This window comes from Elephas maximus, chromosome 24 (assembly GCF_024166365.1).
Source record: "Elephas maximus indicus isolate mEleMax1 chromosome 24, mEleMax1 primary haplotype, whole genome shotgun sequence".
Lineage (NCBI taxonomy): Eukaryota > Metazoa > Chordata > Mammalia > Proboscidea > Elephantidae > Elephas > Elephas maximus.
The window spans coordinates 671201-698157 of record NC_064842.1 but is presented as its reverse complement, the minus strand read 5'-3'; the positions used below and the strand labels follow the sequence as shown (position 1 = coordinate 698157).

General features: G+C 41.5%; 1 protein-coding gene across 2 annotated transcripts in view; it reads right to left on the bottom strand.

Moving 5' to 3' along the window:
- Positions 1–13310: 13310 nt before the first annotated feature.
- The window catches only part of DTL (denticleless E3 ubiquitin protein ligase homolog), a 43273-nt gene continuing 29626 nt past the window's right edge, over positions 13311–26957 (bottom strand). For both annotated transcript variants that reach the window (XM_049868530.1, XM_049868531.1), the window contains 3 exons: positions 25515–25650; positions 15401–16233; positions 13311–13897 (listed from right to left, as the gene is read on the bottom strand). In XM_049868530.1, the coding sequence (XP_049724487.1) occupies positions 13799–13897; positions 15401–16233; positions 25515–25650 (1068 nt within the window). In that variant the 3' untranslated portion in view covers positions 13311–13798. The remainder of the gene's footprint in view (positions 13898–15400; positions 16234–25514; positions 25651–26957) is intronic.

The window sequence follows — 26957 nt, the reverse complement described above, 5'->3', positions numbered from 1 at the left end:
CAGTCCTGTGCCGTCTTCCCAATCGTTGTTATGCTTAAGCCCATTGTTGCAGTCACTGTGTAAAACCATCTCGTGAAGGGTCTTCCTCTTTTTCCCTGACCCTCTACTTTAGCAAGGATGCAGTCCTTCTCCAGGGACTGCTGCCTCCTGGTAACCTGTCCAAAGTATGTGAGATACAGTCTTGCCATTCCCCGTTCTAAGGAGCATTCTGGCTGTACTTCGTCCAAGACAGATTTGTTCCATCTTCTGGCAGTCCACGGTATTTTCAGTACTCATTGCTGACACCTACAACAACTACAAATGACCCTAAATTCTACTCAACTTAAGCCACTCACTGTGATGAACGTGGTTTGGACATGGGCATCAGAATGGACTGTGTTATCTCAAATTCTCCCCACCCTACTCTGACCATGCGTAATTAACTTCTACCTGTCTCCCTCAGGTATTGCCTCTTCCTTACCTGCTCACCTCGGCCTGTCACTCTAGGACGCCCGTGGATCCATTATGCTTCTAGTCTTTCTGGGTTCCTTCCAAATGACTAGCCTCCCATTTTGGGGAGCCCCTAACACCAACTTTCTTGGCTGTGCTCCCCGATGGCTGAGCCTACACGTCCTCTCTGGGGTTTGAGCCCTCAACAAAACATTCCACTAAGACCGCGTGTGTCTGACTGTCTTCCTCCCATCTGCTCTTCAAGGCAGGGGCTGGTCTAGAATCACTTTAGCACCCTAGAACAATATAATAAGTTAAATCTTCTCACATGCCTGGCACTTAGGTAGGCACTTTAAGGGCTCATTTACCCTCACAATGACAAGGAAAGTACAGTTATTACCTTTCCCACTTTTTCGTAAAGAACCTGGGGCTTAGAGAGATGAAGTAATGAGTAAAATCACAGAATTAGTAAGTGGCAGTTAAGAGTAGGGAATCTGGGTTGGACATCTCATTATAAGAACTCCATGGGAAGTATGCTGACTTTCATCAGAGCAGTTTTTCAAATCATCCCATTCCACCCCTAACTGGATGTAGGTGTATTTAGTTTCCTGCTCCTTACTGGTCACTTTAGGCCAGAGATCAGAGGTATTGATTCAGAAATCCTATGAATGTCTGGAATCTCAGGGAGTCCTTCCATTCTCTCCTTTTCATGTATGACTGAATCACCCCCCAGAGAAGCTTCCTTTTGGACGCTACACATTGCCACCGCAGGGCCTTACATGTTTAGGGGGCCAGCAGCGCCCCAGTTCCCATTCTCCAGAAAAAGGAGAAGACGTTGCAATTCTCCTAAGGGTTATTTTAAGCCGCTTCCATGTGAACTGGCTTTGGAGCCAATACTTAAATCCCTCTTCTAGCTCCCTAGCTGCCATGGCCAAATGATTTAAACTCAAAGAGGTTTAGTTGCTTTATCTGTAAAATGGGAATAATAATAATTCACCACTTAATATGGCTCTTGGGACGATTAAGTGAAGTTAATTGTTTATTAAAGAGCCTAACTTACAGCCTGGCACATATTAAAAAACGAACAAAAACACTGACTCATAGTGACCCTATAGGACAGAGTAGAACTGCCCCACTGGGTTTCCAAGGAGTGGCTGGTGGATTTGAGCTGCCAGCCTCTTGGTTAGCAGCCAAACGCTTAACCTCTGCACCATCAGGGCTCCATATTAAAAAAAAAAAAGGCACTCTAAATATTCTTTTCCTTCTCTTGCCCCAGTGCCCATCCGAGTCTTTTTATTCTCAGCAGGTGACTTCAAAACTATTTGGGTGGATTCCCTAAGTGCCTTTATGTTTCTGTCAAATATTTATTCTCTAGAGTATGTATGACTTTCTGAAAAACACGTTGGCACTTTTAAGGAAAGAACCTTAATATTTTTCAGACCCTTTGTCACAGTAACTCCACTTCTATGAGGAAGCAGTTGGAAGTTTGTGTGTGTGTATGTGGTGCAATGAATGACTTTTATATGGCCTTTCCAGCCATGGTCTTGTATCAGGGATATGCTGGCTTCATAGAATGAGTTTGGGAGTATTCCATCCTTTTCTATGCTATTAAGTCTTCTCTGAAAGTTTGGTAGAACTCTGCAGTGAAGTTGTTTGGGCCAGGGCTCTTTTGTTGGGAGTTTTTTGATTACCTTTTCAATCTCTTCTTTTGTTATGGGTCTATTTAGTTGTTCTACCTCTGTTTTTGTTAGTTTAGGTAGGTAGTGTGTTTCAAGGAAATCACCCATTTCTTCTAGGTTTTCAAATTTGTTAGAATACAATTTTTCATAGTAATATGATATGATTCTTTTAATTTCAGTTAGGTCTGTTGTAATATCACCCATCTCATTTCTTATTCGGGGTATTTGCTTCCTCTCCTGTTTTTCTTTTGTCAGTTTGGCCAATGGTTTATCAATTTTGTTAATTTTTTCAAAAAACCAGCTTTTGGTCAATTCTTTCAATTGTTTTTCTGTTTCCTATTTCATTTAATTCTGCTCTAATTTGTATTATTTGTTTTCTTTTGGTGCCTGAGGGTTTCTTTTGTTGCTCTCTATTTGTTCAAGCTGTAGGGATAATTCTTTGATTTTGGCCTTTTCTTTTTGTATGCGTCCATTTATTTTTATAAATTGACCTCTGACCACTGCTTTCGCTGTGTCCCGAAGGTTCTGATAGGAAGTATTTTCATTCTCATTGGATTCTCTGAATTTCTTTGTTCCATCCTTAATGTCTTCTATAATCCAGTCTTTTTTGAGCAGGGTATTGTTCAGTTTCCAAGTGTTTGATTTCTTTTCCTTGCTTTTTTCTGTTATTGATTTCTACTTTTATGGCCTTATGGTCAGAGAAGATGCTTTGTAATGTTTCAATGTTTTGGATTCTGCTAAGGCTTGCTTTATGACCTAATACGTGGTCTATTCTAGAGAATGTTCTATGTGCACTGGGAAAGAAAGTATACTTGGCTGCTGTTGGGTGGAGTGTTCTGTATATGTCTGTGAGGTCAGGTTGGTTGATTGTGGCATTTAGATCTTCCGTGTCTTTATTGAGCTTCTTTCAGATGTCCTGTCCTTCACCAAAAGTGGTGTGTTGAAGTCTTCTACTATTATTGTGCAGCTATCTCACTTTTCAATGCTAATAGTTTGTTTTATGTTATCTCGCAGCCGTCATTGGGTGCATAAATATTTAATATGGTTATACAGTGTCCTGCCTTATCCTTTATGATGGACTTAACTTTAAAGTCTATTTTGTCAGAAATTAATATTGTCACTCCTGCTCTTTTTTGATTGTTGTTTGCTTGGCATATTTTTTTCCATCCTTTGAGTTTTACTTTGTTGGTGTCTCTAAGTCTAAGGTGTGTCTCTTGTAGGCAGCATATAGATGGATGGTGTTTTTTAATCCATTCTGCCACTCTCTGTGTCTTTATTGGTGCATTTAGTCCATTTATATTCAGCGAAATTATGGATAGGTATGAGTTTAGTGCTGTCATTTTGATGTCTTTTTTTGTGTGTTGTTGCCAGTTTCTTTTTCCCACTTAATTTTTTGTGCTGAGTAGTTTATCTTTATATATTGTCTTTTCCTCATATTCGATTGTTGTTGATTTTGTTTCTGCTGAGTCTCTATTTTTTTTTTTTTCATATTTTATTTTGATGTGTAGAATAGTTTGTCTCCTTTGTGGTTACCTTAATATTTACCCCTATTTTTCTAAACTTAAACCTAACTTTTATTTCTTTGTATTGGCTTGTTCTCTCCATATGAAAGATCTATGACTACAATTCTTAGTCCCTCTTTATTGTTTTAATGTTGTCTTCTTTTACATAATAACATTGCTGTTTCCCTGTTTTGAGCATTTTTTAATCTTGATTTATTTTTGTGATTTCCCTGTTTGGGTTGACATCTGATTTCTCTGTCCAGTGTTCTAGTCTTTGGTTGATACCTGATATTACTGATTTTCTATCCAAAGAACTCCCTTTAGTATTTCTTGTAGTTTTGGTTTGGTTTTTATGAATTCCCTAAACTTCTGTTTATCTGGAAATGTCCTAATTTTACCTTCATATCTGTGAGACAGTTTTGCTGGATATATGATTCTTGGCTGGCAATTTTTTTCCATCAATGCTTTATATAAGTCATCCCATTGCCCTCTTGCCTGCATGGTTTCTGCCGAATAAACCAAAAAAAAAAAAAAAAACCAAACCCATGCCCTCGAGTTGTTTCTGACTCATAGCGACCCTATAGGACAGGGTAGAACTGCCCCATATGGTTTCCAAGGAGCACCTGGTGGATTTGAACTGCAGACCTTTTGGTTAGCAGCTGTAGCTCTTAACCACTATGCTACCAGGGTTTCCTTCTGCTGAGTAGTCTGAGCTTATTCTTATTGACTGCCCTTTGTAGGTGACTTTTCGTTTATCCCTAGCTGCTCTTAAAATTCTCTCTTTATCTTTGGTTTTGGCAAGTTTGATTATAATATGTCTTGGTGACTTTCTTTTAACATCTACATTATGTGGAGTTCGATGATCATCTTGGATAGATATCTTCTCATCTTTCAGATATCAGAGAAGTTTTCTGCCAACAAATCTTCAACAATTCTCTTTGTATTTTCTGTTATCCCTCCCTGTTCTGGTACTCCAATCGCTTGTAGGTTATTTCTTTCGATAGAGTCCCACATGATTCTTAAGGTTCTTCATTTTTTTTAATTCTTTTATCTGAGTTTTCTTTAAATATATTAGTGCCAAGTGCTTTATCTTCAAGTTCAGAAATTCTGCCTTCCACTTGCTCAATTCTGCTTCTCTGACTTTCTATTGAGTTGTCTACTTCTATAATTTTATTGTTAATCTTCTGAATTTCTGATTGCTGTCTATGGATTTTTCCAGCTTATTAAATTTTTCATTATGTTCCTGAATAACCTTTTTAATTCCTTCAATTGCTTTATCTGTGTGTTCCTTGGCTTGTTCTGTGTATTGCCTGATTTCCTTCCTGCTGTCTTGAAGGGTTCTATATATTAATCTTTTGTATTCTGCCTCTGGTAATTCCAGGAAGGCACTTTCATCTAGAAGATCTCTTGATTCTTTTTTTTGAGAGCTTATTCAGGCAACCATGGTCTGTTTCTTTATGTGACTGGATGTTGACTGCTGTCTCTGAGCCATCTATAAGTTATCATATTAGTTTATGTTTGCTTACTGTACTGTAGCTTCTTGCTTTGTTTTGTTTTCACATGCCCAAATGGGCTGCTTAATTGAGCTAGCTTGATTATTTTCGTCTTTGGAGCTCTGTTGTCCTGTCCCAGGTGGCTAGAGCTGTTATCAGGTATATCAGTCTACGAGTCCATTCACTTTTCTTGTATGAATTCAGCTCAGGTGTCCAGGTAGCTGATCATCAAGGGTGTGGTACAGGTTCTGTCTTACAGTCTTAGAGGGGCAGGAGTGATTGGTGTAGGTACTGGTATCTATCTGGTTGCAGCAGGTGGTCATGCTCTGAACAAGGCAGGGGGCTGAGAATTGTCCCCCATGTGTCTCTGAGGAAAGTGTGTCCCTCTTCCCTAGAGCGTACAGATGGGTGGGTTCTGCAGATAGACCATGGGCACCTAATGGTTTTGGTTGTAAGGACTTGGAGGTCCCAGTTATCCTTGGACCCCTGTCACGGGTGGCTGGGTGACCTGAGTGGAGCTACCAGTCCTTAGGCCCCTGATGTGGGTAGGTGAGGACCCTGTTTAATAGCCTAAGTGGTGTCAAACATCAAACACCCACCTCTCCACGGGACAGCTGAAACAGTTGCACTCTGCCAACAAGGGCCTATTCTCCTGAAATAGGCCCACACAGGTCCATGCAGGGGGGAAAGGTACTCGAAGTGCATGAACCGTTTATGCCTGGACAGGAGCCACTTCAGTCCTGAGCTCCCCCGGTTAGTGGAGCTGGCAAATTATCTTTTCCCCCAACTGCAAATTTATTCCTTCTCCAAGGCGGGGAGGATGGATCTAGGCGCTCAACAGGGCCTATCTCAGGCCCAGGGAAATCAACAGCCACTGAAGCCGGCTTGGGGGCAGGGGTGCAGTAAAATATTTGCAAGTACTTAGCTTTTGCTGAGAGTGCTGTTCTTCTCTGGTTCCTGAGATGTGAGTCGGTTGTGTGGCTGGCTGCTTCTCCCTGCAGGAACTGCAGCCAAACACTAGTACCGGCCTGCTGCAGCTGCTCCCAGGAATGGTGCCTGAGGGCTCCTGGCAACTCAGGTCCAGTAACTCCCCTCCACTTTTGAACCGTCTCTTCTACCCGCTGCCGCTCAGTTCATTTTCTAACTTTGCCTTTGATGTTCAGGGATCCTAGCTTGTCACAAATATACTTGTTTCACTTGTTTTTTGGGGTCTTTATTGTAAGAGGGCTTGCTGGAAGCGTCTATGCCACCATCTTGGCCACTCCATTCCCACCTTTTGCCTATATTCTCTAGAGAAATATTTAATCTTCATCCTCTTTTTAAAAACCTTTAAAAACATTGCAAATCATAAAACATATGCAGAAAAGTGCACAAAACATAAATACAAAGTGTAATTATAGAGAAAACACCCATGTAACCACCACCCAGGGCAAGAGAGACAACTTGGCCATAACCTAGAAGTCCTCCGTCCGCATGTTCCTTCCCAAGCACAACCCTCCAGAGGGAACCATTGCCTCGATTTATTGTAATAATCACTTCTTTGTTTTGCCTTTTATCACCCAGGTATGCATCCCTCAACACTAGTTCAGTGTGCTCTTTTTTGTTAACACTTGATATTGATGGAGCCATATATCAACATTCTTTTGTGTCTTGCTTCTGTTACTCAACATTGTGAGGTTCGTCATATTGTTGCACGCACCTAGTTCATTCTTTTCCATTTCACTCTTATATAGTGTTGTTTTATGAGCATCCCACAGTTCATCCATTCTATTGTGGGTTGTTTCCAGCCGTTGGTTTGTATAAACAATGTTGCTGTGAACATCCTTGTACATGTGTCCTGATGTACCTAGGGCCAGGGGTGGAATTGCTGGGCCATAGGGTATGTGTATCTTTGACTTTATTCTTCATCCTCTGCTTTTATATTTGTGGGCATGACTTTCTCCAGTTTTTCTCTTCTAAAGAATTTTAACTTCTTTGCCTTTGATGCCGTTTTTCTAACTTTAAATTATGTCTGTCAATCCTCTTCTTGCGTTCCTGTAACACACTGATGGTTGTGATTCCAAGTCCTGTACATCACCCTCCTGTAGTTAAGAATGGTTCTTCTAAGGAGGAGGGTTGTTTTCATTTATAACTCAAGTAGATGTATTTGGAATGTTTTGAGATTTCTTCTCTTCTGAAGTGTGCAAAACGGAAAGCATGCATTTGATTGATGGAGAGTCAGGGGTAGATCTCTCCGAGAGGCACTCTGGTTTGGGAACTAGGACTGAGGGCTTTTGAGTTAGGCCAGATTCACAAGGTGGCCATTTGTCCTCGGGCAAGTTACTTAAACTTCTCTGTCCCTTAGTTTTGAGGATAATAACTGCACCATAAGGTTGTTGTGCCCATTATATAAACAATCTGTAACTTCACATATAAGAGGTTTATCTTTTGACAGGGAGGAAGGGAAAAACCTGGCATTCAGAATGCCTTCAGGTATGCAGTGAGGGTACATACTGAGTTTGTATTCAGTGTTGCTATTGAGCTTGAGCACTGCCTACCTCTCCTTGTGGGGAGGCTGGCCAGGGCAGCATGTCAGGGCTGCCTGTGGCCACACAACTCAGAGTGAAGTGAACTGGCCTATTTCAGAATCAAATCCACAATCCTGGCTTCAGGTTCTACTCAACTGAGAGTTCAGTGGCCAAAAATGACGTGACAAAGGGGAAAGTGAACGGGGTTGGAAATGCTGTTGATGTGAACAGGAAAGCACAAGGACACCACAGGAAACTCAGACTAACAAGCTGATCTAAATGGCATCCTCTCTTTGTGCAACTGATTGTACAGAACTGTTGGCTGGAACCAAAGCCATTTCTAATCATCAAAGAAACCATATTCTAACTTTCCTCATTCTGCAGGCTGTCCATATACTATTCTAGACTTTGTCACTTACATTTCTTGGTTTTAGGGGATAATTTTCCAAAGCCAGATACACTCAATCACAGGGGCAACACTTCAAGGCCAAGGGCTCATTACCTAACTAGGGAGCTGAGAAAAGTGTGCGTCATAGCCATGCTCTTCCCAAACCCGCCGTGAGCTTATTAATGTTCTCTTTCAACTTGTCTGCTATTCAACCCCACTGCAAAGACATTGGGCTTTGGGCTGAGTCCTTACTCCCATATAAAACTGTCTAAATCCAATCGGCTTCTGAGGAAGCAGTCTCTCCAGCCTGACACTATCTAACTGTAGGGCTAAATGCTGACTTCTTGCAGAGGCAACAATGCCTACTAGATTTTACATTTTCAGTTCCTGAGCCACTAATTATTTCACAGTCATACTGAATAAATCCTATCATGCTTCTTTTCAAGTAACTCTTGGACACTTGTGTTTGAGAGTATTGCAGAGATGGGAAAAGGTGGAAGAGAAATTAAAAACAGAAGGTAGTGCTGAATGATCGTTGACGATGTGGTATGACAGTATTTGCTAACTTCACGTCAACAACAGCAAGGCCAGACAGATGGTCTTAGATTGTTGTTTCAGCAACACACGCTACCTGGTAACGCATCGCTAGAGGGAAAGGCTGGTTTGTATAATCACTTTCAGACCCTGACTTTTTAAGTGGGTAAGGCAATTAGCAAGAGAAAAAAAAAAATCTGTCCTTATCATCTTCATTAGAATTGATAACTTGGACACAAAACCATGACGGGAATCCGAGGTGGATGGAGTATCAGTTTGCAGAGGTGCTGATGCCAGCTCCCGGTACGAAACGTCACATTCTGTAAGTTCCTGTCAACTGGAAACCAGGGTTCTAAACTGCAGCAGTGGCAGCCTAACTAGGAGCTCAGAGCCACCGGAACTGCAGAAATGCAATGCTGAGTTTGTCCACCAGAATGTCAAAAACGTTCATGGCTAGCATTTTGGCGCTGACGTGACAATGGCAACAAGTAGGTAACTGGCATCAAAAAGTGAAGCACAGCTAGGGGAGAGCTTCGTTAAGTGAGCACAAAGAATCAGCCAAATGTCTGAACCTTCTTCACTATCCCACGAAACCAGCGCTGCTGATACGGCAGCTTCACCTTTCATCTGCCTCCTCACTGGCCAGAACACATGTGACAAAGAGCTGGCTCTAAAGGCCAGCCAGCTACATGCTTCCTCACTAAAGTGGAAATGCATCTCACACAATGTAGCAGCACTGGGGGTGGCAATCAGGAAGTGGGAGGGTGGGCTTTTTTTGAGCAAAGGTGTTGGTTTGCTTAAGAGTTCAGGATACAGATTTGCAAATTATAGCCTTTTTAAACAGTGGCTGAAGCCACCTATGAAATAATCCCGTAATTTTCCTGTGTACCTGGAGGGAAATTCATGAATCTCTAACTCCTGGGAGCTGGAGATTTTCTTCCCATAGTGTGCTTGGTTCACTTTGAAAAATCCCGGGACCAAGGGGCCAAGGCAACATTTATGTTTACAAACAAACGTACAAACATACTAATGTTTCTTAGATGATTCTAAGGTAGCTTCCATCCCTTTGAGAACCATAGCTCTAGTAGAAAGGAAACAGGGGTGAGTTAACAGGTCTGAGAAGTTACTTAAACCTTCATGTCCGTTATCAAATATAAATATAGGCAGTTACCCCTGCCCTCCCTGCCTCATGCGAAAAACAGCGGACAGTAACTATTTAATAAACACGAGCTATCACATGCCAGGCACTGTCCTAGGAGTTTTACATTATGAACCCCACAAACCCCATTTTTACAGGTGAAGAAACTGACTCGAAGGAGTTAAATGACTTGCCAAAGGTCAACATCTAGAAGGTTTGGGTTCAAACTAGGCAGTTCAGCTCTGAGATCAGGCTTTTAGCCATTATATCAGAACATTGTAAAGAATGTAATAAAACATGTATGAGAAAGCATTTCACTTGGAAAAGCGAAAGGGCTCCAAGCAGCAGCTGAACTAGATTCTGGGGAGGACAGTCCGTGCCTAGATAGCACTTGCTGCATGGGAGCTGCTCATGACCTTGCTCACGGGGCTGGAAAATCTGTCCTTGCCTGTGTCCCTCAAATGCTGGCTTCTGGCCTACTGAAGTGCCACTGAAGTTACAGTGACTCCTTTGAGAACTGAAAGTAAAGGGAAGGGCCCTTAGACCAGGTGCCTCACGCCCAGGCAATGGATAAGTGTCACCTGAATTGAACGTCTTCCAGTCAAAGGCATTTTGAAATGTGCCATTCATATTGAATGAAATGGCTTGAATACAAATTATTTACAGTGTCAAAACAGGAAGGGGCAAGTGGCAAGTTAAGAAAATTAAAGAGAATTGGAGTGTAAGTGGAATATTAAGTCTCTGAAACTCCAAGAGCCTGGTTATCTACCCTCGAAATCCTTTTTCCTGGCTCAGCAGAGGGATGAGCTGTTGGGATGGAAGAAGCCTGTTCTTTAATAGGGCAGTGCCTCCCATTTGTGTCGTACACACTTGCTGTAGGCACCCTGATCTGAACAAACTGCTTGATATGCTCCGGTGACTCTTAAAGGCTGGATTTACATCATTCTGACAACCCTACACTTCAGAGCATTCACTCAAACATAGCTCAGAAATAAAACAGGTTTTTAAACCAAAAACTTTAGACAACTAAATGGTTATCTTATAAGAAGTTGAGCTTGTATTTCTGGCATCAGATCTAGTGAAGCACTGAACTCATCTCCTGCCCAACAAAACGCTGTGTCCCGCCAGCCTGTGACTTCCAACAAATATCTAAGGAGCTGACGCATAAGGCAGGTTTTCCATAATCCCCCCAAATTTAATGAGTAACTGGTTAATCCGTGATGTGGCAAAAGCCAAACCTAGGACAGAAAAGAATCTTCTATGAAGACCTTTGTGGGAAGCAGTGAGATCTACTTACTGGCAGCAAGGGGTCAGCTGGGGCCACGTCCGGCCCCTTGTAGAATTATGAAGCAGAAACACTTGCAGTTCATGGCTGTAAGGACATTGACTCAGTTTTTCCAGTACGACTTTCTCCCTGTCTCTCTTCTGGTGTGGATTTGTAAAACATTGCCCGTAGTCCCTAGCTGTGGAACTGATTCTTTCTGTGCTTTAAAGAACAGTGCAAAGGAATTTCACTCTGGATTAGGAAAATTAGGAAAGAAGTCATGAACACAGCAGTGTATCTGTTCGTGACAGGCTCTCAAAAACATCTGGCGAACTGACATGTGACTAAGATCAGGGCCGTAGGCTGATTTCAAGCTGGGGGTTAAAGCAACACACGCACACACTTAAGGTTCTCACCAGTTGTCCATATTGCAGTTGTTAAAAGAAATGGCTCCTACACAGTGTCCCAAGGGTCTTGGTGCAATTTTAAGCGATGAAGTCTAGGAGTGTGGGCAGAAATCCCCACAGGGGTAGCTACACATAGTTTTGATTCATCATCAGTTAAATGTGCAGCCCCAATGAAAAGAGATGCATTTTGGGGGATTATAGTCAACCCTCACAAAAGTAAATTAAGGGCCCATGTTGAGACACCCAAAGGAAACGCCAATACAGTGACCAGCAAGAGTGCTCAGAGTGTTCAAATGGGAAGCCTGGGCTGGAAATGTTTGTTCAGAGAAAGAGAGGCATCGCCCCACCCTCCACCATGAATCCAAGCCACCCTAAGTGCTCAAGGTCTGACCAAGCGAGGATGTATTTTATTAAAACCTCTTTCAGCCTGAAACAGATCACATCTTTGGGAATAAACAAGTTTTAGTCAATGAGCAAGTAAAAGAGATTTCGTGGTTACTACTACAGTTCTTTGTGTAGACTGCTTCTAGTTGATGCAAAAAACTCAGAAAGGGACATCAGATGAGGTAAAAGGCTCTATTGTTCAGGATCAGCTCAAAGTCTGACACCGGAACAGGCAGGAATAATTATTATCTTGTTACATCTCACCTTTGGCAGCCACGAGTTTTCCAAGTGGGACGTTACACCTAGCAGAGTGTCGGCACCCCAATTTCACTCAGTTGTGCTGCCAGGAGATGCACAGGGATACAAGCAACAAAAGCATCTGTTTTTTTCTTTTCTTTTTCAGGGACATCTTCCCTCTCTGGCTTTTCAAAGCAAGAGAGGCAGCATCACTGGCAGGTACTGGTTGTAAATAGCTTCCCACAGACCAACACACAAAAATCAAACACCAAACAGAAGCAGAGTTAGTAAACGTGCTGATAATGCTGTGGCATGCTTTATTCTGGGCACAGCAACTCTAGGGCTTCCCTTTACTTATTTTTCTCCTTGGGTAAAACCACCGAGAATCTACGTTTAAATTGTCTTTTGCAGGCCTGGTTCTTACAAGCTTATAAGAGCCAAAGGAACTGAAGAGCTTTCATTAACAATACATTTAAAAATTATGACCAAAAGAAGAAGTCAAGTCTATGCAGCCCTTGAGCATATGGATAAAACAAATCAAGTTTCGTGACTGGGAAGGGACTCCCCTCCAAACACACAGCATGCAGAAAATACAGGGAGCTTACTTCCACGAGGTTACAAAGGGGAAAAGTGGAAAACAACGGTTCATTTCAAGATGATCGATACATAACTGCTAAGGGGAGGGGTCCTCACAATACTAAGCACATGATTAACTTAGGAGTCAGTCTGTGCACTCTCTATATTTTATATTTAGAGAAAATTTGATGATTTTTTTGGTTCAGGGCCATCTGAGAAGGCCATTACTTTTTATGTGCATTAGAGAACCCAAGAAATCGAGTCGAGAAAGATGAGCGTTCTTTTTCAGGCTCTGGATTTTCAGTTTAGAGTTACCTTCTTTTAAAAACAAAACAAACACAATGGTCAGAATCATTACTTTTTCTTACAATCTGATGACTTACGCTACATAACTGTACCTGATTTTGAACCCCTGCTTCGGTGTATGACTACTGATTTTATAAATATCTTCCTTTACTAAAAATTGGTGAAAATCTTAGCTTCCTGTAGGAAGTGATGCTGGGCAGGTAACTGCTTGGTAAAAATATGGGGGTTTTAAATCTCACACGGAATAGAAAGGAACACTTACATTTGGGGGAAAATAGATGAACAAAGCTTTCCACTGTTGTTCACATTTCTTCAAAGAGACGGTATCTATCACTGGTTTTAAAATAAAAATGAGAATTCAAGAGACTATATCTTTATACTGAACCAGCACGAAAGTACTTATCTGAACACCACCTTCTTATGTAATACTTAAAAAAAATGCAAAAACCACAAAAGTGTAGTGAGAAGATTCTATATTTCCAGTAACACGACACTAGGTTGAGGCAGAACAGATCCAGGGACTTCAGCAGAGGGCGTTCACATGGGCCTAGTGCTGTGGCTGTAGCTATTTCCCGGTGTGCACAGGAAGCTGCGGAGCGACAAGAGACACAGATCTGGTCTTTTTGCCCCCACGAGCTGGGATCATAGAGAAGACTTGTAATTTAAAAAGAGAAGACTATTCATTCAAGCTATCAGAGAGTGATAAGATTTTACTTTAGGAACGTAGACACAGCACTCATCTTGAGGATGCTGCAGGTGCAATGTGGTGGTAGACTCAGTCTAGGAGAATTTCCAAGGTAGACTCAGTCTAGGAGAATTTCCAAGTTGAAAGAATTTTCTCTAAAAATAAAAAGATGGTAGCTTTCTTCAAGACCACAGTACGGAGTCACTTGGAGTTGTGTTTGTCATTTTGTTGTAGTGGACCACTAAGTGTTAACTCACTCCCGTTAGCATCTAGAGCTCTGTTGACTGTTCAGGACTACTGAAGTCTTCTTGGGATTTTCTGTGGAAGTACGTACATATCTTCCTCATGGAGCTGGGAGTAATGGCGACCTAGAAGAGGAAAGTTTAGATTTCAGGGATTTCTGAAGAAAAATATCAGCTGTTACCTCAGCAAGTTATCAGTAAAGGGTATTTTAAGTTAGGATGCCTAGTAATTTGATTATTTAGCCAGCTTTTAGTCTCAAATATCTTAATGGCAATGTCTCTTTTGGCTGGATTTGTACTGAATATAGTAGAAAATTAACAGACAGCATGGAAGGAAGGCATAGATTTTTCATGTGAACAAAAAATATTTTCAAGCTAAGCCTCCCAATCGGAACCAAAGAAGTTACAATCACCGTCCTCTTTGAAATAAATGAATAAATCAGTTTCCCGAATTTACAAATAACAGGAATTCAAATGGTGGCTATTACCCACTTACGAAGAAGTCTATATTATCATCATATACGTAAAAAAAAAAAAAATTCTCTAAAGAAACTTTAGCTTCAAAGATACAAATCATGAAACCAGGAATATCTTAGACTGGCACACTACTTTTTTAAAGTCTCTAAGATTTAAGAAGTAACTTTTCATTGAAATTGCTTTTCTGTAACACATAATGAGACCAGTTATCCTGAAAAAATGCAGATTTAGGCTAGGGACAAAGAGCAGATATGCCATAATTTTGAGAGAAGAAAGGAAAGACTCCTTACAGCTCCCCCGTGTCTGGCTTCATTTTCTGTAGATTATGAGGTGTAGTCCTTAAAATATTCTCTAGTTTATTTTTCCTAAGCTTACGGGACAGACTTCATGATAAAAGGTGGGGGATATGAACACGTACTAAACTAGAACTGGCCTAGGGTTATCTAGCTTCTGTCCTCAAAAGGGCCGATACGCTCATCATGATTCCTGGACTGGATTTCGATCACCTTCCCCTCTTCTACTCAACACAGAACAGGAGCTTCAAGGCTGAACTACAGCAGCAATGACCTTAACCTGTTTCCTAACCTGCAAACTGATTACCCCTTAAATCACTTTGTCTGTATCTAAGTTTCACTTTATTTTAAATAATCATAAACTGTAATTACGAACTGGAAATCTACTTATGCATGTTGGCACTTTGCCCACGAACAACGGCTTTATCCATAAAAAGGGAATGGCATAGTGTTTAACAAAGGGGAGGGGAGGTGTTTCTGAATTATATCCTGGAGAACGAGGAAGGCTTTGGAAAACAGGGCAACAGGGCTGAGGGGTGTGAGCCTTGGCAGGAGGGGCTTTAAGGGGAGTAAGTAGTTGCCAGACCAACCTCAGGACACCCAGTCACACTGAACTTCCAATCAACAATAAATAACATCGAGTATAAAAGACTTTCAGTGTGAGCTCGTCCCATGCAACATCTATCCTGTGTTTTTATGTGCTAAATCTGGCAACCCTAGGGGTGAAGAGATTCACTTTTTTTTTTTAAAGATTCAGCTTTCTGAGAAGAGATCCGTGTCTGGCCCCTTCTAGCTAAGGCGTGTACCTTCCCGCCAACCACCTTCAAGTCAGGGACTCTTTCTACCACTGTTGACTTACCGCGCCTGGCGACAGCTTTCCACTCTGTCTCCTGGAACTGGGGGTCTGGGATGATGGGCTTCGTGGAGATGAACTCTCAGCCTTCCACTTGGCTGCCATGGTCAAAAGCCAGTTCTTGTTCTCTGGGGAGCTGTTCTCTTTGCCGATGACTTCAGACCCTTCTCCACAAGATCGCAAAGGAAGAGGCAGGGCTCCACAGGCTTCTGAAGCATAAGGACTGGCAGGAGAAGGGGGCTCAGAGACACTCATGCTAGCTCCTTTAATCCTGCTTGATTTGGTAAGGCCTTCAGAATTCTTACCAAGGTCTTCCTGGTTACCAGCAAGGCAGCACAGATCCAAATGGAGCTTTTCAACTCTGCCGTCAAGCTCGGTCACACAACTGCAACTCTTCACACACTTTTGTTTCACACTCTCCAGACAGCTTGAGTCTAGCCTCCTCTTAACTCTGTTTCTAGACTCAGAGCAAGCCACTGCTTGGGATGATTTCTGGCTCACGGGAATGAGGGCTTTTCTTGGAGACGGGATCTTGGTCTCAGAAGCAGGTGGAGTGATGGGTGGTGACGAGGAAGGTGTTTGGGTCATCCAGTTTCTAATTGACATCTTGAGAGAAGACCGTGGCTTGGGAGAGACTGAGGAGACGGAGGCTCTTCTGCTGACAGGAGACTGGGCCTTGGCAGGGGGGGTTTCCGCAGAGAAGGTGGCAGTATTAGAAGGCAGTGGGAGGTCTCCAGTACAGCTCGGAGCACAGGCTGCTGACGATGGGGAGGAGATGGGTGAGCTGCTCTTCACCCTGGGGGCTTTGGCTGGAGTGCCCTGGCTACTTGTTACTGTTACTGAAAAAGAAGAGAGGGTGGGGTCATGAAAATCAGAAATGAAAGCCATAAAGGGGAAAAAAATCCCTGAATTCTTACCAAAGAAGATTACAGCTAACTTAATTTAATCATCCAGGGGTTGATTTGCCAGAGAGCAGATTATATAAATCATTGAATTCTTACCCCACCTCTTCCCCACTGCCAGCCTCCCCACCACGTTGGTGTAAAATATTTATGTGTAAAAACTTTGAAAATACACAAAAATACCAAGAAGAAAAATGTAAAAGGCACACAGGTACAAGTACTTTCAGCATTTTTTCTGTACTTGTACATGTGACATACATTACACGTCTTACGAGTCTTCTACACGAAAATGAGATCATAACGTAGGTACGACTTAATCTGCTAATAATCTGCTTCTTAATGTATCGTGAGTAGCTCCCCACATTAGTACAGATTTACGGTGTTACTTTTCTCAAGCTTCTTCTACACAAAAATGAGATCATAATCTACATACTACTTAATAATCTGCTTCTTAATGTATTGTATTTCTCCACTTAGTACAGGTTTACAGTGTTATTTTTAACAGTTAGGAAATGTTCTAATATTTTAGAATATAGGTGTTCCATAAGGTATTTAACAAACCATCAATAGATTATAACAATAAGACATTTAGGCTATTTATGATATTTTGATTTCATAAGCAATGCTGCCATCAACATTTCTGTATGTACAGTCACGTGCCAAATAACGTCCCTTTGGGCAATGTATGAGTGCATATGCGTCTGTGGTCCTGTAAGGTTATTAGAGTTCAGAAATCCCGGTAGAACGGGACTTCATGGACATAACCAGACGTAGTGAACACAACAGCTTCCCGCACACAGCACTTACATCTCATGTCTCTTGTATACAAAGTGATTGTGCTGCCAGGTGTACTTAACTGAAAATTTTAGTATAATAGGCTTTATAGCAATCGTTCTTAAGTATGAGTTGTCTGTGAAGTCAGGTGTTCATAACCTGGGGACTGCCTGTAATATGGTGCTCGTATAACATCCAAATCACATAACGTCCTATGTCACAGACTGTGTAGTGAACGTTCAGCGACATGCAGCTACTGAGGACCAGTACCACGGCAGAGGGCATTGCACTGAGGCTCTCCAACAGAAACGCACAGGTTTGAAACCTGGCCAATCACTCACTACGTGACTTGGGCACAGCCCTTCACCTCTTCTGCCTCAGTTGCCAGGTCTTTTAAGTAGAGAGAGTTTTTATCTCCATAAGAATTCTATCGACTACTTGTTAAGGTTATCTGGTTACACATGGCTTCTCACATCAATTTACAGATTGCTACTATTTTCCACAAGCAAAAGAACATTTCAGAATCTCAAGTGCTTGCTCCTGGTAAAGCAAATCAAACTCGGTGGACAGGACTCTTCTCTATGTGTCCTGTCCCTTTGTTTACAGGCTTTGGCAAGTACTCTGAGCAAAATCTTGATGTCACAGATAACCCACTGCCAAGTCAACTCCAACTCATAGTGAACCCACAGGGTTTCTGAGGCTGTAAATTTCTACGGAAGCAGACTGCCACAAATAGCACTCTATTTTCTCAATTTCCTTCTGAGCTTTCTGGATTTTTGAAACAACGTCCCTGTGGTCAAATAACAGGGAAGGGCATCTATTTGTCAGTCACTGTCTTTGACTGGTGACTATATTTAATTCAGTTTAATTATTAAATTGCATTCATATGCAACTGGATTTAGGATGAGCTGATATAAAAATATGACCGTTCTTTTAGCTGGAATAGAGATTTGCAAGTAGTAATTTCAGTCAATTACCTGGTACCATGAGGCTTTTCATTACTCAAGCAGCCTTGCTTTGAAACACAGTACTTCTACAAGCTGACTTTCTGCCTAAACATTTCTCATAAAGCCTGTGTTGTAGAATTGGCCAAAGTAACAATGCTCCTTCAATAAAGATCATTACTGGAAAGCCACATTTTGCATTAAGTTTTCATAATACGTGATAGAAAGGAGTTAATAACAGTGGCCTGTCCATAGGCCCACATGCTCAAGTTCTAGAGATGTTTCTCTCCTAGGTGCAGGCTGTCTGTCACTCACGGCTACCACTGTCGTATTCTCCACTTAAATGGGTCAAAGAGCACATTTAGTGCAGAAAGTCCTAAAATAGTAGATGTCTTGCAATACACAGATCCTAAGGCAGGATCAGGGGAGGAGGAGGAGCTGGGCCAAGGACAAATCGGATGCATACGCCTCAGCTATCACGTGCAGGAAAGGTCAGCAGGAAATCTGACAATGTTGGAAAGCTGGAGCATTTCTTCCCCTTTCAGGGTGTTCTGGTGGAGGAGGGAACGGCCCATGGACGTCAAAGAGAAGATTTTGTTAACTTCAAAGTATGGGTTTTGCAATGTGCAGATTCTAAGTTTGTTAACTTTGAAAGTTATCAAAGCTTTGGGTTACATTAAAAAACAAAATTTTTAAAAAGTAATTAATTATAAAAGTAATATAAACTCACGATGAACAATTCAAACAGTACAGAGGGGAATATGGTGAAAAGTAAAAACTCTTTTCAACCCTCTTATGTTCCTCGCATCCTACAATTTTCCACATACCTAGAAGCATAAATGTGTATTATACTTTGGAAAAACACCAATTATGTATACACATAAAAAACATACATAAACATACATACATACATATATAAAATTTCTTTCCTCTTAATAGTTTATCTTTCTCTCTTTTTATTTCTTCACATATGTACATATATAAATGCAGGGCCTTGTTTTTAACATGGCATCATATGTCACTATATCGGTCTATAAATTTAAATATGACATTCCATTCAGTACTTCGTCTCCTTAAGTCACTCAGCCCTTACTGACCCTGAACAGTGTATGAGATCTGACATGGTAGCACAGACGTGGCTATTGCCTGGGAGGCTTCCTGAAGTCAGTTTCCTTTGAGGAATCACAGAGAGCTTATCACAATCGTCATTTTGGAGCTTCTTTCTACAGTAAAGTTTGCTGTCTGTCCTCACACTGCCTTCTCAGTCTCACCACTTACTCTGCTGCTTTGGGATCCTGGTACGGGAGACTGCTCACTGCTTCCTCAACAAGCCATGCACTGTCACATTTCTGCCTTTGTTCCTGTGGTTTTTCCTGCCAAGTCTGCCCCTTCTTTGCCAGGCAAAAATTCTCCCACGTTTCCAGGCTCTGACGGCAACGTTCCCTCCATTGTGAAGCAATCACGAACTTTTTTCTTTCCTCCTTTCCCAGAGGGAGGGGGTTCTCCGAGCCCTCTGTTTATGCAGCCAGCTGAAATGTTTTCTGTATCTGCCTCCTGGACTAGACAGTGCACTCCTAAAGGATATGGGTGATGATTTACTCATCTTTAGACTCAGATCCCTGTAGTGCCTCACGAGGAATTATTAAACAACGTTTGTTAAATTTCATTACTGCTGAGAAGGATAAGGGAGGGCTCTAGGCATAAGAAAGCAGACTTTATAGTTATCCTGACAACCTGTGAGACTGCAGCAAGCCGCTTAGAACCGGTAAGGTTTCCTTCTCTTTAAGATAAGGAGAATCACCTCTGTCATTCAATAATGCCTAGACCAGAGGTTCTCTCAATTCTGGCCACATACCAGACTTACCTGGAGCTTTATAAAAACACAGGTGCTCGGTGCCCACCCCAGACCTAGTGAATCAACCTCTGGGGACACCTAAACTTTTCAAAGCTCCACCAGGTTCTGATGCATAGCCAGGGTTGAGAACCATTGGCCTCAACAGTGTCATGAAATCTCCAGCTGAGATGCAGTGAAAGAATAGTAAGGGACAGTGTAGGTGCTGGCTGTGAAGCAGGGCCGGGGAAGCAGGGCTGTGCCTTGGCACTTACAGCCTTCCAGCTGGTGCGCTGAAAGGGCCAGAAGAGAAATTCTGCACCCTAGGACATCGGTGAAGGGTTGGGGTACAATGAGAAGCTTGGGAAAGCAGAGGGGCATAATTTTCAAAACGGCAGTGTGGCTAGCTGCAGCCAATCTGTTGCTGGAAGCTGGCTTAGAGGGTTGGATGGCTAGTGTGTAGCCCCCAGCACTCACGTCAGGCTGCTGCTCTGTGATGCTCTTCTGAGTAACTCCAGCATCAACCAAAAATGGAGAAATCTAGGCATAACTCCAGGTCTGGTGTTCACTGGAACTTTGCTGTATTAGGTTCTCTGGGAGTCAGTACTCCTGAGTGGTTCCTAGCCTGTGTTCTAGAAACAGACTGCAAGGGTTAGGGTCTAGGGTTTAGGGCTAGGGTTAGGCTTTAGAGTTAGGGCTAGGGTTTGGCTCTATCACCACTTCACAGTTGTGTGACCTTTGGCAAGTCTAACCTCCCTGAGGTTCAGGTTCAATTATTTTGGTAATTAAATGAGATAATCCAGGCCCTGGGTGGTGCCAGTGACTAATACGCTTGGCCACTAACTGAAAAGTTGGAGGTTTGAGTTCACCCAGAGAGGCCTGGCAATCTACTTCCGAAAAATCAGCCATTGAAAACCCTACGGGGCACAGTTCTACTCTGACATACACATGGGATCACCGCGAGTGGGATCGACTCAATGGCAACTGGTTTTTTTTAGAACAATAGTTGTAGTACTCAGTATTGGCTAAATGTTGTTGTTACTATGGTCCACATTTGGTCACCACGTGTCACTTTTTTCGTGACTTAGTTTTCAAAACTAAGAAGAGTTGCTGTATTAAAAATACCCAGTTAAAAGCATCATGCTTTTTTATGCAAATCTTAAAATGGTTATAGCCACTAACACAAGAATTGCACCTCTGGGAATCTATTTTAATGGTACAGGGACCTAACTTTCAACAAAATATTGGAAACAAAATGTCCAAATACAAGAGAATAGCTGGGTAAACTCAGTGGAATATTTTAAATGGTGTTATAAAAACAAAACATAGAAAATGCTTAGAATACATCATGTTCCATGAAAAAAACCCAAGAAATCAAAATACAGTATAACTATGGCTCTGTTAAAAAGAATCTCTATGCATAAATGAGGAAAGTCTCAAAAAATAACTGTAAATGTTAATGAAAATTAAGTGGTGGGAATATTGATGATTTTTTCCTCATTATATGATTATTTTCTTTTATATTTCTTAAACTTAGGTTTTTTTTTTTTTTTTTCTACAAGACAGAGGAGCACTGCCTCCATAGGATTTCCAAGGAGCAGCTGGTGGATTTGAACTGCTGACATTTTAGTTAGCAGCCGTAGCTCGCCATAGCTCTTAGCCACTGTGCCACCAGGGTTCCAGGGAGAGAAAACTACATATAAAAACAAGGCAGCAGAAAGACTTCCCATGCTCATGGATAAAAAGATCTAACATTGTTAAGATGGCAACACTCCAAAAATTGATCTAAAGATTTAACACAATCCCTATCAAAATTTCGTCTGGCTATTTTACAGACATTGACAAGCTGATCCTAAAGTTAGCATAGAAATGCAAGGGACCCATAATAGACAAAACAATCTTGGAAAAGAAGAACAAAGTCAGAGGACTCATATTTCCTGACTTGAAAACTGACTACTAAGTGACAGTAATCAGGACCATGTGGTACTGATGTATGAATAAACATTTATACCAAGAGAGGAGAGTTCAGAGTCTAGAAATAAACCCTCAAATTTATGGTCGGTTGATTCTAACAAGGGTGCCAAGAGAATTCAATGGGGTAAGAAATGGTCTCTTCAACAAACAGCACTGGGAAACCTGGATATGCCTATGTAAAAGAGTGAATTTGGATTCCCACCTCACACCATATACAAAAATAAACTCAAGATGGATCACAGTCCTTAAACCATAAAACTCCTAGAAGAAAACAGGAATACACCTCTGTGACCTTGGGTCAGGCAATGGTTTCCTAGATATGACATTAAATGCACAATGATAATAGAAAAAGCTGATAAACTGGACTTCATTAAAATTAAACTTTTGTGTATCAAAAAACATCAGAGAGTGAAAAGACAACACAGTGGGAGAAAATATTTGCAAATCATATATATATATGTATACACACACACACATATATATATGGCACAAGACTTATACCCTAAAATATATAAAGAATCCCTAGAACTCAACAATAAAAAAGACAACCCAATTAAAAAACAGGCCAAGAATTTAAATAGATTTTTCTCCAAATATATGTAAACAGCCAGTAAGCACATAAACAGCAGCTGAACATCACTGGCCCTCAGGGATATGCAAATCCACACCACAACGAGATACCACGTCACACCCAATAGGATGGCTGTAACTGAAAAGAAAAACAATAACAAATGTTGGTGAGGATGTGGAGAAATAGGAAAGCTCATTTGGAGTGTTGAAAATATGACAAAAGTAGATTGGCACTGGTTTCACAACTCTGAATATACTAAAAACCACTCAACTGTATACTTCAAATGGGTGAATTTTATGTATGTGATTGTATTTCAATAAATCTGTTAAAAAATCCTCATCTCAAGAATTAAGATGTCAAAAGATAATGCTGGAAAAAAAAACATATAAATGCATGAATATCATTTAGATATAAATTTTTTTACTCATATCAAAGAATCCACTAAAAAATTTCTAGGTGTTGAACTGGGGAGAAGATCTAGGTACCGTTATTTACCATATTTAACTTTGCAGAACTAGCTGACTTGTTAAAATTGTAACACTAATAAAAAAAAAAAAGGTAAAAATTTTAAATAAAGCAAAACACAAAAACCAGAAAGTGAGGCAGCAATAGCAGCAGCAGCAAAAGGTTCACAGGTGTGACTGGAGAGCTCTCTGCAGCCTGCCCGCTACTGCGGAGTGGATTCCGACTCACAGCGACCCTACAGGACAGAGTGGAATTGCCTCATAGTTTCCAAGGAGCTGCTGGTGGATTCGAACTGCTGACCTTTTGGTTAGCAGCTGCAGCACTTTACCACTGCGCCACCAGGGTTTCCCTCTGAAGTCTAGCTCTGCTTGTGTAACAGCCTGGAAGAAACGACGTAAGTCATCAGAGAGATGAGCATGCATTTCCCTGTCTCACTTTCAACTCCCTAATTACCTTGGGCCTTGAAGGCTGAATGAAAGCTTTAGGCTTGACTTTTTCAAGCTTATTACTGTACATCTATAGACAACATTCGGATCACTTTTGGCTGGCTCTTCTATTCTCCGGATGATTATTTCAAACTTTCTCTCTCCTCAGCCTCTACCACCTCTTCTCTCATTCTCAGCTGATCATCTTGCTTCCTAATTCACTGAGAAAATAGTAGCCATCAGAACAGAAGGAACCTTCCCAAGTTTTGCCCAGCCCATTACCCGCCTACCTGCACCCAGGCCTACAGACTCTGCCTTCTCCCCAGTTACCGTGGAGGAACTATCTATGCTCCTGGCAAAGGCCTACCCTTCCGCTTGACTGTTAGATGTCATGCCCTCATGCTTACTTGAAGACATTGCTCCAGCAAATTTCCCTGCATTAATTTGTCCTCTCTCTAGTGGATCTTTCCAATCACATACAAAATGCTATAGTCCTATACAAAAGAAAAGAATAAAAACAACAAAACTTCAACCCATCTTTCTCCAGCTACCACCTCACTTCTCTCCTTCCCTTTACAGAAAACTCCATGAAAGAGCTGTCTATACAGTCTATACTTGTGTTTTCCAGCAATCAGGCCACCTCCACTCCACCAAAACTGTCGTCTAAGATCATCAAGTGACCCCCTACATTGCAAATTCAAATGCCAGTATTTAGTCCTTACCTTATCTGACATTCCAGAGACATACGACCACATTCATACCTCGCTGCTCATTTCTTTACTCAGTTTCCAGGACAGCAAACTCACCTGGTTTTTCTCTCACTTCTCTGGTTGTGCCTGCCCAGTCTCCTTTACTAGTATTCTTTACCTCTCCAACCTCTAAATACTGCGGTGCCCCAAGGGTCAGACCCAAGACCTATTGTCTTTACCTCTCCAACCTCTAAACGCTGGGGTGCCCCAAGGGTCAGACCCAAGACCTATTCTCTTTTCCATCTACAGCTACCTCCACATACATGATGATGACTCCAATTTATAACTTGGGGTCTGAACTGCAGAACTGAGTATCTAACCACCTACCTGACAGCTCCATCTAAATGTTTAATAATCATACAAGATGATATAGCCAAGTGGAACTCTAGCTGTCTGCCCTCAGACCTGCTCCTCCAGCAGACATCCTGACTTAGGTCAATAGCACCTCCATTCTTGGAGGTGCTCAAGTTAAAAACTCTGAAGTCATCCTTGGTAGCCCTATCTCACATCCCACATCTCATCTCCCAGCCTGTTGGCTCTATCTTGTAAACATGTCCAGAATTTAATGTCTTCTTCTACATCTTCTGCTACCATGCTGGTCCAAGTCGCCATCATTACTTCCTGGGTTATGTTAATGGCTTTCTTAATAAGCTTCCTGCTTTTGCCCTAGTCCCCTTACAATTCACTCTCCAGACAAGAGCAAGGATGATCAAGTCAAGAAAAGTCACATCATGATATTTCTCTGCTCAAAACCCTCCAACGGTATTTTGCCTCTCAGAATGAAAACCAAAGTCGTGCAGGAGCCATATTTCTGCTCTGTGCCCCTCCCTCCTCATCACCATTTTAGTCAAAGGGGCCAAATTAGCTTCTCTGAGGAACAAAGAATATGCCAGGCCTGCTCCATCTTCAGGGCCTTACTACTTGTTTTGTCTGAACAGAACATTCTCCAAAGTACCCACATAGCTAACTACTTCATTCTTTTTAAGTCTTTACTCAGATATCTCACTGAGGCCTTTCCTGGCCACCTAATCTACAATTTTAACAGCCTGCTTCCTCAGTCTCCTTTTCCTGCTTTCCTTTTTTTCTTTATCGCTTACCATTATCTGACACGCTATAGAGTTTACTTTTTTATCTTGTTTATTGTCTCTCATGCTAACAGGTAAGCTCCATTTACATCCTCAGGATTTGTGACACTTTTCTTCACTACTGAATCCCCAGCCACTAAGAACAATGCCTAACACACTGTAGGGGCTCAACAAATATTTGTGGAGTAAATTCACCATTGTATCCCAGTGCCTGTCCAGACCTGGAACATAGCAGTGTTGAGAAAATACTGAAAAGAACGAATGCCATAAGAATGGTTCCTTCCTTTAAAAACATAACACAAACATACCAAAACAAGATCAAATCTAGCTTATCACTCTGTACTGTAGGACTAAACCAATCAAACCATAAAAAGCTCAGAAAAATGCATGGGATCCTTACGTAGGCCGGATCGCTCCTGTTTTTTCTTCTGAGAGGCCCAACCCACTATGGAAGATTTATCTCCCCCTGGTTTCTCCTCTAGGCCTCTATTCAAGCGCCAGATTTTCAGTGTATTGTCATCAGAACACGTGGCAATCTGAGAAGAAAAGCAAAGGAGGGAGTCAAGAAATTTCAACCAAAGACTGACAACAAGGTAGAAAGTAGATGGTCTTAAGGGTCATGGCTGGAGACTTTGCTTATTTGATACAAAAGGACACAGAAGATGGTATCTGAAACATCTACTTCCATTCCTTCCTTTCAGAAACCATTCTAGATCTCCAAAAAAGTTGACTCTCTAGTTTCTTCTTCATATACATTCTTTTGCTATCTCTTTCATTATTTAACCTAAAGCTCTACTATAAAGCACGCTCATTTTACTTCTCTTGACAAGTTAGGCAAGTCATCATCTTTATCATCTTCTATGAAATACATAATTAAAACACTTTTTACTCCATCTTTCTGTTAAATGATCCATCAGTATATTTCACCAACATTCAGCTTCTCCAACTTTCTTCTGAATCCTGCATCCTCTCCCTTACTGCTAACATAATGGGATCATTTCCAAGATCAGACTCAGCTCATGACTCTAGAGGCTGTGACACGTAGAATAAAACAATTCCTCTGAGATTCTTTTTCAGATAGGTAAGGAGCAATCTGGGAAAACAACAAGTTCACTAGGCTGAAAGAAGTTAAAAATAACCTTTGCCCCTTTAAAAATATCTGACCATTCCTGATCCTGATCCCAAGCCTTTTATGGCAGAGAAAGTCCAGCCTGAAGATCTTGTGGCAAATGGCCACTGGTACCAGAGCTGTTCCCCAGCATTTGTTTATATAATTTCTCTATTTCGGTTACTAAAGAGGGGGGAAAAAAAGGAACACACGTTCTCTTAAGTCTTCGCCCCCGAGAGACTGGCAGCTTTTTCCTTTCCTTACTGGGAGGCAAAAAGAAGACACACATATATAAATACTCCACAAGAAACGCCTGGAATCCTCATGGCTACTCTATAGTCTGTTAGCAATAGTTATTATTGCTGAGTACTTACTGTGTGCCTGGCCATTTGCATTCTTTATCTCACTTACTTTTTACTATATAAAAAAACATGTTCTCATCTACAAAATGGGAATAAAGTTATTTGCCCAAGGTTACTACAGTTAAGTCTCATAGCTAGAATTAAGAACCCAGGTTTCTCCAATCCCAAAGGCCAACCCCCTTTTTTTTTTTTCAAACTATATTTTATCTTCCTAACTCCAAGCTTGGGGAGGGACAATTGAAAGAGTCCTTTAAGGAAGTGGTCACTGGATTTGTACAGGTAAAGAGCTCAGCCGCTTCCTTTGCGCTTCCATGCCTAGAGACAAGGATAAAGGTGAAGGGTCATAGACGACTTAACTAACTGAATAATAAAA